We start from the raw sequence: 16,941 nt of genomic DNA, 5'->3' as shown, positions 1-16,941 counted from the left end.
TTTTTGAACCACCAGGGGACATTTACCATTCCACTGCCGGCCAAAACCAGACCCCAGATCAACTGGATCAGGGTCTCTGGGGTAAGCCAAGGGGCTGGAATTTTTTTAAAGCTCCCATTAAAAAAAGCAGCAGTTTCATAGAAATAGAGAACAAAATGGTCATTGCCAGGGGCTCGGGGCTGGGGTGAGGAGGAGGTGGTGGTGGTGGGGGAAATGGATTGATACTGGTCAAGGGTACAAATTTTCAGTTATAAGAAGAACGAGTTTGAAGATGTATGTACAGCATGGTGACTACAGTTAATGACAAGGTATTATATACTTGAAAGTTGCTTAGAGTAGATAGATCTTAAGCTTTCTCTCCCCACTGCCCACACCTTAACTATTTGTTAATTACCTTGATCTTGGTAACTGGCCAAAGTTCACACCACATCCCAGGGGATAATACCTATCTCTAGGCAGGCTCTGACCCCTAAAGGCTGTTTCTCTGTTAAAACAGAGGAGCTCTGGAAACCTCAAAAGCCAAGTGAACAGGACAAAGGTGAGAGGGGAACGTTTGTTGAAGCAGCCGGTTTTCCCACAACTATCATAGTTTCAAAGAAGCTCAAATCTCAGACTGTGGGTTCTGGCCTGTCCCCTGGGACTCAGACTTTTGATAAGGACTGGACGCTGATTGAGGACTGAAAAGGGGGTCAGGAACACATACCTCTCCCCGCTGGAAAAAAATTCTAGTCTTGTGTCATAAATTATTTTGCTTCCTGGCAATCAACTGGCTTTTCTCCAGAGCTTCCAAAACTAAAAATTTGAAGAAATAAATCTTTTAGGGCCTCTGGATCTCTCTTGACACTTCAAAACAGATGGATGAATTTTCAAACTCCGAAGCAATTTAGAAAAATCAGAGCCTCAATGGGTGGTGGAGACAGACACACTGACCCTCTACGCATGCATCCCACTGTGGCAGGGAGGGGGTAGTGGTAGAATTTTCTTGTTCTCAATGGAAGGGGCCACTGCATGATTCCACCTCTGCATGTGATACATGAGTAGAGGGAGTGGGGCCCAGGCCAGGGCTCTCCCCACCCCATCCCACCTGCCGCCCTGGCTGGCCAGCACGGAAGGGCACTCCGAAGCTTTCAAGCAGACACTTCACCATCCTATGGAGATGCAGCTAAGCAGACTCAGTAGTCTGTGCTCTTCAGCTGCTGGTAGGTATAACACCTTGTGCTTAGGAGAAACTCAGGTCTCAGATGATCTTTCATGCTCAAAAGAATCGTACCAGATCTTATCACCCTGACTGGAATTAATTCCCTCAGCCAACATGCCCACGAATATCAAACTAAACAGAAATTGTACTTATAGGCAAAAACAACAACAAAAACAAATGACAAAAGTCCTTCTTTAGGAAGCTTCAAGCCCACTGCAAAGAGGGCTGTGACATTTTTTCTCAGGTCACCAGATATTATCTTGCTAAAAATTTGAAGAAATAAATTCACTGTGACAAATTTATCGGACATTTTTCTCAGGAAATTGCAAAACTTTCCTATATTTCTCAGCCCCTGGCCTTATCCCGTAACTGATGCTGACCCTCCAAGTTCTGGGCATCTAAGGGTACTGTTTTCTCTATTTGAATCATACATAATGACAGAACACTCTAAGTAGTGAGCTGGAATCAGAAGCTTCCTTCTGGTCCAACCACCCAGGTGTCCATCCATTCCATGAAGAATCACCCTGTCCCACGGTTGGCACTACTGATTTGGAAAAAGCCACATTGTTTCTGTCCATAAAAATTTATGAATGATGAAAGCTGCAGCCAGAGCCATTCGAGGAAAGGCCACACTGAGAGGGAAATGACATTTTAAAATCAAGGTAGCTTTGCTCTGATACCAACCAAAGTTTGGAAGCCACACATCTTCTGTCCGTGAATCAGGGAGCTTAAAGGAACTCACAGTCAGAACATTTTAACTTACGCATTTGTTTTCATCCTCTGCCAGCCTTCTTATTTGTCTTAAACTTAAGCCACCTCTGACTGCTCAACTGCCCTTTCCCAATTGCTTCCAGTCCAGGAGACTGAGAATTCTGTGGTGGCAGAACCCTTTAAAATTCATGGTATGAGTGAGATAGTTCTCTGCCTCTGGGAGGGGCTGGTTCTAGAAACCGTGGAACACACCCGTCAGCCTTTCAGCCCATACACATGAAATCTGTGACACGTGAAAGGTGCTTAGAGTGGTGGCTGCACATATTAAGCACTGTATAAATACTAGCTGCTAGCTGCCACTTCCTCTGCATCCAATGCTGAATATAACTTCCTCGGGTGGGCTGCTGGCTGCATGATGCCCTACGGACACCTACATTATCAAAAACCACCTTTCTCACCTCTGCAGTTTCCCAAACACTCTCACATGCATCGGCACATGGGATCACTTCAATAAACCAATATTATCCCTAGTTTATACAACTCAGGCCCAAGAAAGTTAAGTGCCTTGTCCAAGAGGACTTAAACTGCCAAGTTAACTTGTCTGTGGTCACAACTTGAATTAGCAGCAGAGCTGAGACTACAGTTTGGATTTTCACCGGCTTCTCTGGGGCAGGGAAAAGAAGGCAGTCATTTTGGGGGCAGGGTCCTTTATCCACAGAAGCGTATGTGATAACTGCTGACGGCTGTGTGAGTCTGCACCCGGCCAAACAGGCCCTCCTTCACCAAATCCCTGGCCAGCACCATGCTTCTTGGAAGTAGGACAAGTCGTCAAACATGAAACATATCTGGGGAAAGCAGATGTTCCTGGAGAGTGACTTAGATGTGTTCCAGGAGTTGGTGTCATCTGTCACTATCATTATCCAGCCCCAGGTGCTGCTGTAATGACTGGGGACCATGGCTATTTCAACATGAGCTTAAATCTCAACTCGTTAGTCTCTTTATTATATTTTAAATTTTAACCCCATTGCTGCAGTTCTGTGGCCCTGGGGAACACAGGCTTTCCACGCTTGCTGTCAGTGGCCATCTCTTCCTCCCTCTTCCGTCCCAGGACATTCTCCCGACATTGGGATTAATCAAACTATTTCCTTTCAGATCCTTCCCCCACGGACAGAGAAGTACAAAAACCTAATCTAAAAGCTTACTCTTTTAAGCTATTCTACTATTCTTGAGTCACAGTGGTTGGCACTTCAACAGCTCCACAAAAAAAAAAAAAAAAAGAAAAGAAAAGAAAAAGACTTCATGAAACAGTAAGGAAATAATTGCACGTAGTCCTTTGTTTCTCAACTCCTCTAATCCTTTTCTCAGCTATGGTCACCATAATTAAGTGCAACATTCTGGTTGTCAAACTAAAATTCACAGCTTTGATAAATATTAGGTGATTAAGCTATTTATAAAATATATAATTTGAAAATCTGGCATTTCATGTGCTATGATTATTTCTTCTCCACGAAGACTACATGCTTAAGCCTCATGGATGGCACTGCCAAGAACAGAAATTAATAAGGATGTTCACTTGTGAGTTTCAACTATTTCCACATTTCACATGCATTTAGACAAAGTCTCCTTGTGACAGAGCAAAGTAAGGGGAAGAGGGAGAAAAACCTTTGTAAGCGAAGTGATTACATTACGCTTTTGAAAATGAGTCTCTTCCTCTGTGAATTGGTTTCACCACAAATCTGTGAGATAGTGCGGAGTCTTCTGCTAAGCGGGAAAATGCCCCATTTAGCATGACAGGGGGAGCACCTACCAGGAGGTCTACCATGTTGGGCTTGTTGTTCCTCAGCGTTTTCACAGCGTGGAAGACATCGACAGTCCTCTGGTGCCGGAGCATCTCACAGACGATGCTGATGGCACAGAAGGTCCCGCTGCGGCCTCCCCCATTCCTGTCAGAAGAGAAATCAGACGGTTGGATTTTGTTTGGCTTTACATTGCACGGTATTTGCGCACGCGATCTTGTAGAAGTGCTGCCAAAACCCGAGGGAACCGGTGCTGGTGCAGACCTCGGAGCCGGAGCTCTCCAGCTGGGCCAGTCCTTCTAATTAAAGCGCACGGAGCCAAAGTGCTTCAGCGCTGGGTCACAGCTCACCTGCTTGGAGGTGATACGAAATTGGCACATCTTTCTAATCCAAGTTCATCTCAGTCCTGGATTATGTAATTTAAAGGAGCACCTTATCAATTTTTGTAGATATATCAATCGAGAGGGCCCACCTCAAAAAATTTTCAATGAACAAACACCTCATTTGGTGTCTGCCAGGTAAACTGGTGAGGAGGGTGGGTTCTGTTCAAAGTAGGACTTGGCCTTAAAAAAAATCCATTTGGAATTTCATTATTTATCTCTAAAACATAAGGGCTCTTTATATATGTATATATTTCTAAATTTTGAATTGAGTTTAGACATATACGATCACTGCAAAACTAGTACAGAATGTTGTGTCCCCACCTTCCCCTACTGTGAACATCTTACATGATCATAGTACATGGTCAAAACCAGGAAATTTACATAGCTACAGAACTATTACCTAAATTACAGATGTCAAATGTCACCAGTTTTTTTCACGAATGTCCTTTTTCTGATCCAGGATCCAATCCAGAATCCCACCTTGCATTTAGTTGTCACATCTCCTTAGTGACAACTCTAATCTGTGACAAGTCCTCAGTCTTTCCTCGTCTTTCTTGACCTTGACACTTTCGAAGAGTACTGGTCAGTTATTTTGTGTAATACAAAATAATGTAGGTGAAGAAAGTAGCCACGATCCCTATGCATATTTTGAGAAGTGACTATAAAATACCAATTGAAGAATGTCCCTTCATTTAAGTTCGTCTGATGTTTTCTCATGATTGGAAATAAGGTTATACATTTTGGCAAGAAAAACACAGAAGGGTTGTTGGGTCCTTCAAGGGGTTCGTGTTATTGGATCGTCTTATTGCTGGTGACGTTAACCTTGACCACTTACTAAGATGGTGGATGTATAGCAGATTTTTTCATTGTGTAGATGTTACCTTTCTCTCTGTGGTTAATACATAGCATGGAAAAGATACTTTGAGATTATGCAAATTTCTTGTTTCTCCTCAAAGTTTCACCATTGATTTTAGCATTCATTAGTGGATTCTGTCTGTAACAATGATCACTGTGTTGTTTGCTTGATTTTCTACTTCCCTCTCTCCTTCAACATTCTATAAGAGAGAGCTGTCTCTTTCTCCCGCATTTAAAACAATTGCTTGTTTGCTTATTTTATTATTTATGTCAGTTTACACTTATAGATATTAGCTTTATTTTATGAGCTAAAATCCAAGAGTATCAATATTTGTTGCTGAAGTTGTTCTGGCTTCAGCCATTAGGAGCTCCATTAGGCTGGCTCCAGTGCTCTTTTGAGCATCTTTTTTTGAGCATGGCCTTACTTTCTGGAACCATGAGATGTTCCAGACTCATCCTGTACCAGCTCTGGAATCAACCACTTCTCCAAGGAGCTAGGGATCTTTTTAAAAAAATAAACACAATATCATTATCGCACCTAAAATAATTAAATATCACTGTTTTAATATAACCAAATTTCTAGTCACTGTTTGAATTTCCCAGATTGTTTCAGACATTTAAAGTTGTCTTTTTCGAATCCATATCCAAGAAAAGTCCATATATCCATATATTGCATTTGGTTGAAATGTCTTGCAAATTTATTTTAATTTATAGGTGCCTCTTTGCTCATTTTTTTTCTTGGCAATTTATTTAGGGAAGAAATGGGTTATTTCTCCTGTAGAGAGCTCCATATTCTGCATTGTTTTCACTGATTGTGTCTCTGAATTATTTAACATGTTGCTCTCTAATCCTGTATTTCCTATAAATTGGGAGTTAGCTCCAGAGCTTCATGTAATTTTTTTTTTTTGGATGAGGATACCTTATAAGTTTACTTTCATTAGGAAGCAGGCACAGATATCAAGTAGTTCCTTGTTTTGTGATTTTAGGATTAATCACTGTGTTCAAATGTCAGCTTGATCAGCCCATTAAGTTCCAAATCAGTTTTAAATAAAGTATAAAATACTGACAATTAAGTCCACAAACAGTAAGTATATATCTGTTAATTTTTACAAATGCATATGCCATGTAACAACCAGACAAAACTATGGACAATGATCAGCACCCTAGACTCCTCTCTTACTCCTTCCTCATCAATACCATCAATACTCCAAAGATAATCTGTTCTTACTTCTAGCATCATAAGTTTCTTTTGTCTGTTTTTGAATTTTGAATAAATGAAATCATACAGTATGTACTCTTTTGAATATCGCTTATTTCACTTAATATTATCTGTGTGAGAATCATCCATGTTATATCAGTAGTTTATTCTTTTATGTTGCTGAGAATAATTCCACTGAATGGATATACTTCTGTATAATTTATTTATCTAACAGCCGATGAATGTTTAGGCTGTTTCTAGTTTCCGATTTTATGAGTAAACCTACTATGAACATGTCTTGTGGTGCATACACGACTCATTTCTGTAGTCACATTCCTAGGAGAAGAGCTCAGAGAATGTATTTATACTTAACTTTAGTAGATGCCATCAACAGTTCCAAAATGGCTATAGCATATTTACCTCCCAACAGCAGTGTACAGGAATTCTAGTTACTCGACACCTTCACCAATGCTTGGTATTATCATTTGTGTGTCTTCTAAATTTCAGCCATTCCGGTGAGTATGCAGTGGCATCTGAATCTGGTTTTAATGTGTATTTTCCAGAAAACTAATGGTGCTGATGACCTTTTTCTATGCTTATTGGCTGTTTGAATATTCTTTTTTTAAAAATGAAGTTCTTGTCAAGCATTCTGCCCAAACAGTTGGGTTGTCTATCTCTTCCTGACTGACTTGCAGTAGTTCCTAGGCATTCTGGCTATGAGTCCTTTGTCAGACATATGCATCATAAAACTCTTCCAGAAGCTCTGTCTTGCTTTTTCATTCTCATTGGTATCTTTTGATAAACTGAAATGCTTAACTTCAGTGAAATCCAACTTATCAATGTTTCCTTCATGGCTAGTGTTCTGTGCCTTGTGTCATATATCTGTGGTTACCTCATGGTCATGAAGATTTTCTAGAAGCTTTGTTGCTTTCCTTTTCACACTTTGGCCTATAATCCACCTGGATATGATTGCTGTGTGTAGTATGTGGAGGGACACCAGGCATGCAGGCACCTTGCCCACTGCCCTGCAGTAGCTGTGCTGCTGTGGGACCTTTGTTGTAAATCAGGTGACCCTGAGGTGTGGCTTGGCTCCTGGATTTTCTCTTCTGCTCCCTTCGTCTACTTTCTGTCTTTGCACTGATACCACACTGCTTTCCTCCAATTAGCTTTTCGCCTCTGCTTTCAGCACCTGTCAGGGACTGTTGTCTACATCCATTATTTTCATTAAGAACTGCAAAATGGTGACGACTTACATTTCTTCTGGTTTTATTAGCTGGAAGACACGTCTAAAGAACAAATCTCCTATTTGCTTATTGTGAGTACTTGTGGCTCAAGGAACCATTCAATTTACAGCACCTGCAGGTCCGTCTTTGGCAGGGATGCTCCGCCCACAGCCATTAGGTGGCGCTACGCTATGCTAAATACCAGGGAGCTGTCCTGGTTCAAAGCATTCTTTCCTGGCTTTTACTGGAGGATACCAATTTAACCTAACTTAGTCTCTCACAACCCAAAAGTCTTAGATTTAGATTTATAAGTCTAAACAACAATAAACATCCTCACCAGGCCTGGGTCTCATGTCCACCTGATGCCAAGGGAGCAAGGCAGCACCACAGGAACCACAAGGACTTTACGGTGGGAGAGAATGGTTCCCAAAGAAAAATCGAGATTCTCTCACCAGAAGAAGGGGAAAGGGTGCTGGGCCAGCAGGAGGCCAGAGACAACAGATGCCCAACAGCATCCACTACAGTTAAAGAACAACCTGCTGTTTTAGATGTCACATGGAAAAACGATATAATTGTTTAGTCCTAGGGTCACAGCTGTGTACTGGAAGAGTACAGTTGGTGGTTGTCTACTAGGTGCAGTGATGTAAGGGGTCTTTGTATCTTCTCAAGCCTGTCCTGGTGCCTCGACTGCCCCCATTCTGACTTAGTCCTTTGGATTACAGCACTAGGCCATTGTAAGGAAGCTACTAATCAAAAGTGTACCATGCATTCCACTCCTAGTTCCGGATGCTGGCAGACTTCATATGCAGAAATGGCTATCTGTGCACTATTTTTACTTTTTTGAAAAAACTTGATATACTACAAACTCTAACTAAAATGTCAATTTTCCTTGCTAGGATTATATGAACTCGCACTGGTGACCTTCTGATCTTAGTCTAACCAGAGGTTATATTGGGACCTAAAGAAATAAAAATGGGGATGTGAGCCATTAATCATTCCTTTTTGGCATTTTTTTGGTAGAGATGTTTTTAATGAACTGGGTCCATGAGAAGGAAGTGGGAAAGTAGTAAGAGAAGAGTGGTTAACAAATGGCTTTTCAGAGGACAAAGGATTGAGACCTCTGGGTGAGAGTTAAGTGTGAGTAGGTTCATGAGACTCTTCCCAAGGAAATAGCAGTGTCCTGCAGGATGAAACATGCCATGTTTTGACTTGTTGAGTTCTGGGCTGGCAGGGAGGCCTCCTACAGCCCTGGGTGGGGGGCGGCATTGTGTGAGATCCAGGCAGAGCGGAGAGTAACCCAGCTTAGCCAAGCTTGCCATTTTAATTGAGGTTGGTGGATCTAGAGTAAAACTTTATTTTCTTTTCAATTTGGGAGAGACTTCATTGTATGCTTCTAATGACACTCCACTGAAAGGAGATGTAATCTTAATACTTTGTTTCCACAAATTCTCTAAACATCTTCCCTAACTGCCATGACTTTCTAATTGCCTGCTCCATTAAGCCAATTCCAGCTGGCTGATTAGCTACATGTCATCACCAATGAGAAAATGCAGGTGAATGTGCTTTGAAAAGCATGGCTGTCTATTCGGCGGTTCTCCATCTTGGCCATGCATTAAAATTATCTAGGAGTTTAAAAAATACTGTTGGCTAGGTCCACCCCCAGCAATTTTGATTTAATTGGGTTTGGATGTGGCTTGGGCATGGATTTTTTTTTTTTTAAAGCTTCTCCACGAGCAGCCAAGATTGAGAGGCACTGCTCTGTAGCAGAGGTTCCCACCGTGCTAAAACTGGGGGCCTGGAGATCACACTGTAAAGACAATGGCTCTGACCAAATCTTCCCAATATAGGCATTCCCATGGCAAAAAAAGAATAAACAAAAAACAAAACCCCAAAACAAAAGTCTCTTAAAAACCACCAAGAAAAAGAGACAGTTCTTTGAAGCCTCTGAAGAAGTTTTCAATATAATTACCAACTAGTGTGATGGTAAGCTAGCTTTGCTGTGTGGGAGAGAGCCCTGACTTGTAGCATTTGTTGATTTCTGTGATGTAAATGCTTCCATTATGGATGATTTCAAGTTACCAACAGTTTAGAAAATTCAACCACCTCAGAAAATTCCCCAAAGCATAAAAATTGGCTCCCAAGAGCCAGTGGGACTATGTCACACTTACAAGCAGTGCACAACTGTGCGGCCTTCACCGCCGTTGTATTCCTCCTGCCACTTGTCCACTTGGCGAATGAGCTTCAAGAAAGAGCGCTTGGACACCGGTGTGTCCCTGTACATTGGCCAACCCAGGAACTGGAATTGCTGCACCATCCGATATCCATCTTGGGGCTAAAGAATCAGGCAACGATCAAGGAGTGGAAAGAAAACAGGCATTATTTACTTTATTGCATTCTGGTGGGCTGATTCTACCTACTCAGTCTTCTCATCGAAGGAGGGCATCATTAAAAGCGAGGCCTGCCTGCAAATAACGAAGCAAGCTTCTACTGGCCTGAGAGCTATGAGTTTTAATCTCTAGATGTTCTAAAAAATAAGGTGTTTTAAATGACAGGCCAGACAAATAAAAGTGAAGCGTAAAGCTCACAATTTCGCAAAAGCCAAGTGAAAAATAACACACAACACGAGCACTGACTATATTGTGCATTAAGTAGTAAAATGGCTTTATTTAATTACAGGTAAATTAAAGGTAAAGGATAAATTATAATCAGATATTTTTGAGCTCAGGGTGAGAAATAGACTGCACTGTGTTTCCTGTACCATACAGTTTTGCATATTGGTGTAAATCTTGCTAAGATATCAATAATTAATTAATCTTTAGTCATAATTAAATAGAATTCTAGTATTCAAGAAAGTGTTAGAAAAAGCAACTGTTTTTAACTTGGCCATGGCTAAATCACTTGGACTAAGTCTTCATTTTAGTTAGAGGCCCTCAGCAACATTTGACAGAGTTGACCACTCTCTTCTCGTTGACACCTTCTTCACTCAGTCGTTCCTGTTCCCTTACCCTTTCTCCCTTCTGCCTTGGCCTTTCTTTCTCCCAGACCTTTTGATGATGGAAGCCTCGGTCTCAGTTCTTGGGTCCCTTTCTCTTCTGTCTCTCACTTGATAATTTCATTTGGTCTCATGGCTTTAAATGTTCCAAAAAATCATCGATTTATATCTCTAGTTCAGACCTCTCTCCTGAATATGAAATATCTATGAGGTCACATGAGGGTGACCTCATAAATATCAAACATCTACTTGATATTTCCACTTAGGTGTCTCATAGTCATCTCAAATCCAGTATATTTCAGATTGAACTCCTGACTCTCTATCCGTGTGTGACCCTCCCTACCCAGTAGTTTGGTTATATACTCACAGCCTTTCCTTACTTGGTTAATGTCAATTCCATCCTTCTAGTTCTCAGGACCAAAGTCTCCAGTTACCCTCGACCCTCTGGAATTCAATCTGTCAGCAAATCCTACTGGCTCTGCTGCCAGAATATACCAGACTCTCTCTACCCCTTCCTACCTGCAAATGACACCACTCTTGTCCTGCCATTGTCATTTCTCACCTGGAGAAATGTCATAATAGCCTCTTGATGGGGCTCTCTTATAGTCTATTCTCAATGCAGAAGCCAGAGTGCTCATTTAAAAAGGTAAATTATATCATGTGGTTCTTCTACTCGAACTCTGTAATGGCTCCCTATTTCCTTTAGAGCAAAAGCCCAAATCCTTGCAGTGGCCTGCAAGGCCCAGCATGATCTCTATCACCCCTGACCAACCCTTTTCCCTCTAGGTGACCTTAGCTTACCATACTCCAGCCATATCAGCCTCTTTACTGTTCCTAGAACTCAGCAGGCAAGATGTCTCAGGGCCTTTGCACTGACCATTACTTCTGCTTGAAAGCTGACTCTACAGAGAGCTGAATGGCTGTTTCCTCATTTCTGTCAGGTCTTTGCTCTCATGGCATATCTATTTAAGACAGAACCTTGCTCTCCCTCCCTGTGCATGGCCCTATCACTTTCTACCTCTCCACTTTTTTTTTTCTATAGAATTTATCACTTTCTAATGTATTACATCTCTTATTATAGCTGTTACATCTATCACTTATTATCTATCTTCTCCCATTAGAATGTAAGTTCTATAAGGTCAGGGAGCTTGGTTTTGTTCACTGATATATTCTAAACTCTTAGACTAGTGACTGACACAAAAGGAGCACACTAAATAGTCAATAAAAGAGAAAATAATGAACCCACAATATAAGTGATATTGGCTGTGATTCTTACTCTGGCTGCATTATAAATACGAAATATCCTGCTGATGATGTCTTCCTCTAAATCAGCAGAAACAAATTCCACTTGGATGGGGCCATGTCTGTGTACTCCATTCTCCGGCCAGTACTGTGGACACAACTGAATTCAAAACACAGAAACATGAGGTTAAGGATAAGAATAAGTTTACCATGAACAGTTTGGATAAGGTCACTATAGACATTTAGTAATTATTAATACTTCTTTGATTCACTTCATTTTCTTTCCTTCTTCTCTTTTTCTTCCAGCAAGTAGACTTTAGGACTTTCTTACTGGCTGACTCCTCAGCTCTTATCTGTCCTTCTAGTACTTTTTTCTTCATTTTTTTTCAGAAAGCATCATTAGGCCGTGAGCAATTCTGCTTTCTAAGGAGGTCATGTGGATGCTATCCGACATATCCTGTTGTAAGATCCTTTTGCATGCTGACAGGAACTCTTACCAGGCCCTAGGGGAATGCCACTAACTACCATTGTAAGAGCTAAGATATTTAAGACGGCACACATACCTACCAACACCCAAATCTCCATCCTCCCATGAGGTTGCATTGTAATTTGTAATCACTTTGGATAATAGGGCCTTTTTTTGTGTGTGTGTGACAAGACACTGAAAACAGTGTTGGATTGCATTTTCACGCTCTGGTGCAAATCCTCCCAAGTGCTGATCTAAAAACCTGGTGTAATAAGAACAAATGTTTTTCTGTTTTACCTGGAGATGCCTTTAATTAAAAACAATTGCCTAGAATCTCAAACTCCAGGTATTGGTGACACTGAGAAACTAGAACTTTTGCACGAACGTGACACACAACTCCGTGTGGTAGGACTCAGTGCTGCTGGGCATGGTGGCTTATCGAAGAGGCACTTTCATAAACATCACATGGAAATACTAAACTTAGAGGTAGGTGAGACATTTTCTTCTCACATTTCTTCTCACGAACCTTTCTTAAAGCCTTAAGACCCTAAGAGGTATTTAAAGTTGGAAATGAAACTTCTTTTGGGACTTGATATTTCAGTAACTTTTTTGGGAGTAACATGTAACTTTGACCTTTCTGATTTACCTGAGGGACAAAGAGCTGCGGTGAGACAAGGGGGAACTACCTATTATTTTGCAACCAGTTTCTATTGAGCCAAGAGGAGATGAAAAACATATCAATCTCATTTTCAAGAGAATGATGTACCACACAGGAGAATCCACTAGCTGAATTTCCTTTTTAATGGCTTTTATTTTCCAAAGGATCTAAAATCCCATTGTCCAAGGTTGCAAAGTTTGATTTATATCCAAGATTGCAAGACAGTTTTCAGTTAACAGTGGGTCGACCGAAATAGCAATCTTCCCCTCTCTATTGTAAAGAAGTTAAAGGTTTGGACTTTACGATCAAGAATGAAAGTAGGATAACTGAGGGTATTTTTTATGTTAGCTAAGTCCATAGCATTTTAGAAATTACATTTATTTATTTTTAAATAATGCGTTCATGAAATTTTTCCATCCTCGCCAGCACTTCCTGGTGACAACTTAGAAAACTGCCTTATCGAACTACAGAATGCTAATGTTTATTTCTTTTCTGATACCCAGGTGTACCCACTGTTAAAATTAATAGGTATTACGATGGGAAGCCGAGATGGTAATAAAAGCCCTAACATGTGCATTTGAACTGTTCTGCCCATTTTATTCCTGACTGGGCTAGATTTGCGTTGCTTGCTCTATATAGGTTCAAGTCCTGATCAAAAGCTTGTCACTTACACTAGAGAAATATGAATGGCCCGGGCTGGCACTTGGCTCTTGGCACACTGCATTCTGCACTATGCCCAAGTAAACCGTGTAGAAAATGGCTTAAATGGTGCATAACACATCTATGAATTGGACCTATAAATACTTAAAATATAGTTGAGTGCTATTCTTGTACAACTGCAAAGCCTTTAAGTTCAAATGCTCAGTTTAGTGTTCTCTAAAAGACTGACTCCCAGGAGCCTCTTTTCTCTCACTCTGAAAATCAGCTCTGTCTGCCGAATGGAACTGGAGTCTCTTTGTCCCTCCTACCAATGGCCAGCCAAGGCTTGGTTTGACTCCAGACAGTCTGGTTTAGAATGCAGCTTCAGAATTGAAACACTGTTGTTCGAAAAGAACACACAGAAATCACTAACATCTGGCTCACTAATATAGTATATCACTACATTTCAGGATTCACATTAGTGGAAAAAGGATGATTCTGAAGAGGGAAGAAGTCCCTTATCCTGTAATTATCTATGACTAAAAAACCTTGAATTAAGATTTCTTAATTTAACTCATGGCATTGTGAGTTAGAAAACCAGAATCCTTGGTCCTATTTTGAGCTACATCTTTGAAGCTCTCCGAGAGGTATCTTTACTTGTCTTTACAAATGGCTGCAATCTATCCTTTGGAGAGGATCAATGGGGAAGACTTCTAAAATATTTAAGCTCCTTATGCAAAAAGGACTAGATGAGAACAAGAATTACTCATTATTATTTTATTAACTAGCTTTCAGGCTAGAGCCTTAACAATATAATGTGGTGCCTCAAACACAATTTAAAATATTATAGAATTGAAGTGAATGTTCATGCCATTTATGGCAGATTGAGGGCAATAAAATGGATTTTAGGAAGGAAAAATCTTGTCCACTTTGGATGCTAAAATACTAAAATACTTCACGCCTTTTTTTTTTTAAGTTGTCTATACTAGATAGGAAATTAATTCCATTCCAGAAAATTTTTTTTTCTGAAAACACACTATATTCAAACTTCTCATAACTGTCATGGTAGTTAAGCCTGTGGCTGCTATAGCTGTACCCTAAAGTAATAAATTCAGCCCCTAAAGGGCCTAGTGCTTGCCTGACAAGTCACTTTAGAAAAAATGTTTCTGACCCCATTGTTAATATTGGGTCATCACTGCCCCTTCTTTATCTTTTTGTGTTTAGAAGAGGAGCTACGAAAAAGCCCCAGTTGTCATTCTGGCTTTTCTTATCGTCAAATCTCATTTTTATTTCTTTTCAATATCTTTATCAAAGAGTTAACAAAACTGATTGCCGTCTCTTAAAATCGTCTGTCAGTCTCCACTGTCACTCCACTACGACCATCTCCCTGTGAAGGGACCAAGGGCTGTGAGATGCAGATGTCCTTCCTTCATGGCTCTCGGCTTGGCTTTCTCTGATTCCAGCTTCGCGACATTCACATTTCTGTTCAGCTCTGACTCTGCCCATTACCTCATATCTCCCTCCTGTCAGTACATCCATCCTTTGGGAACAGCCCGATTTCTGACTCTGTCTTGCCCTGTCACTCCTGCCATCTATGACTGCAGCTTTTTTTTTCTGGTTTCAGATGACTTACTGCCCCAATCCCTAATTCCATCTGATTTTTAACATTTGTGTTTCAGCATATCCAGTTCTCAATCCTCTCCTGGTTTTGTAACCTGGCACCGGAGCCTGAATTTCTCAATGTGCAAACAAAGTAAATACAGATTTGACTCTGGGCACGAGCTCTGACTACAGTAATTCATGAGTCTCACCTGGGCTGGATCCACATCATTTAGCATAACTACAGACGTGCAGTGATAGTCCAGAACCAGTCTCCAAAAGTCTTTCACTGTGTTTGGCAAAGGATGCTGGGTGACTATAAAAGCTGAAGGCTGTTTATAGCTCTGCAAACACAAACAAGAAAGATCCAAATATACCAGGAAAATGTGAAGGGAGGAAGCGAAGTTATTTTGTATGTATACACATTTGTGACATAAAACTCAATGTGTTTAACAATTGTTGAATTCTATCACCATTGTCAACCCCAAAATAGATTAAATATAAACTTATCTGCAGAATAATGATAAAATATTCTCACTTTGACACTAAGAAAAAGTAAGTAGCTCATAATTTTTTTTCCTATTTCTGATAGAAAAGCAATATTGGCCTTATACATAATTATTTTAATGGAGAAAGTTTAACTTTAAAAATATGCGTAATTAAAAGTTTTGCTTTTCTTAAAAATCTTCCCTTGTCATTTATATGCATGATGGCGTTACTTATTCCTGCCATAAAAGGATACACATGGTTTTTATTGCTTTGGAGAGCTGCAAACAAGTTTAATATCCTTTTACTGATATCATACCAATAGAATTAAAATTTCCACATTAGCACTGAAAATACCCATTCATTTTTCCCATCAATCGAATAGCAAACGTTCATTCAGTTAGAAGTAAATAGATTGACAGGAAGTAATGAGTTGTGTACTATCTGTACTGACAGGCGATTTTTCCCTCTTGTTAATTACTGCCTAAATTAGGAGGAAAGGGAACAAAAATAATGTTGTGAACAATATTATCCCACTTCACTGCCTTGGTGACTTAATAGCTGTCTTTTGCTCTCCCGCCAGCAGGTTAAAAATTTAAATGCTCAGAGAGTAACCAGAACACGTTTCATTTATCTATACTTAGGGACTGGTGGTTTCCGAGAGACCAAGAAAGTTGGTGCTTGACAGAACACCATATGTGGAATCTGAAATGTATTTTGTTGAAAAAATAGTTTATGTCTTAAAACAAAAACAAACAAAAACAAAAACAAAAAACAAACAGCAAGTGAGTTGAAGAAGACCCAGGACACATTTGGCCATCTTCCCAGCTGGTCCCCCTTGAGAAAGATCTTCCTGTTTCTTTCTGAGAGAAGGTCATGGGCTTACGTCCATGAGGGCAGCATTGATGTAGTTGCTACTCTCCCCATCAATGGTGATGAGGAAAGGCAGGCAGCGGTCTGGGGGCAGGATATCCATGCACCGGTTTTTCTCATGGTTCCGGGGCAGAAGCGCGATGCTACAATCTTCCACACGCAGTGTCGGTGTTACCATGTTCAGGGTCTACGTGACAAAACACAGACATATGGGGAAGAGATTGCTGGAGAGAACATTGTCTCAAGTTTGGACTTCACCAGATCCACGTTTCCTAAAGCTGACTACAAGATGGTCCTCTCGCCTACCTTTCCCATCCCGCTATTTACACAGTTATATTTTCATTTCTCTCCTTGGATTTTGACCACAGACAGTGCTCACCAGACATAAGGGCCATTGTGAATCTGTAGGATTAAGAGCTGGACTAGACATCTGGACACTGGAGAGTAAGAGGTTGGGTAGAGTTTGGCCTGGAACCAGGTACATTTAGACTGAACGTGAGTATGAGAAACGCAACAGTGAACTCTTGCCAGGCAAGTACTCTGAATGCACCTTGCTTGATTTGGCTGCACTTGCGTGGCACCGTGGGACTGCCTGGTGTCTGCTTTCAAATGCGGGAAATGG

General features: G+C 40.7%; 1 protein-coding gene across 1 annotated transcript in view; it reads right to left on the bottom strand.

The window, feature by feature from the left end:
* The window catches only part of PTPRM (protein tyrosine phosphatase, receptor type M), a 705,638-nt gene that overhangs the window by 5,035 nt on the left and 683,662 nt on the right, over window positions 1-16,941 (bottom strand). The window contains exons 26-30 of the mRNA XM_006920073.3: window positions 16,333-16,506; window positions 15,173-15,304; window positions 11,633-11,758; window positions 9,533-9,696; window positions 3,717-3,852 (exon numbers count right to left, since the gene is read on the bottom strand). Coding sequence (XP_006920135.2) covers window positions 3,717-3,852; window positions 9,533-9,696; window positions 11,633-11,758; window positions 15,173-15,304; window positions 16,333-16,506 — 732 coding nt within the window. The remainder of the gene's footprint in view (window positions 1-3,716; window positions 3,853-9,532; window positions 9,697-11,632; window positions 11,759-15,172; window positions 15,305-16,332; window positions 16,507-16,941) is intronic.

This window comes from Pteropus alecto, unplaced genomic scaffold (genome assembly GCF_000325575.1).
Source record: "Pteropus alecto unplaced genomic scaffold, ASM32557v1 scaffold146, whole genome shotgun sequence".
NCBI classification, from domain to species: Eukaryota; Metazoa; Chordata; class Mammalia; order Chiroptera; family Pteropodidae; genus Pteropus; species Pteropus alecto.
Note: the sequence above shows the minus strand (reverse complement) of the source record. Positions and strands in the feature narration are given on the sequence as shown.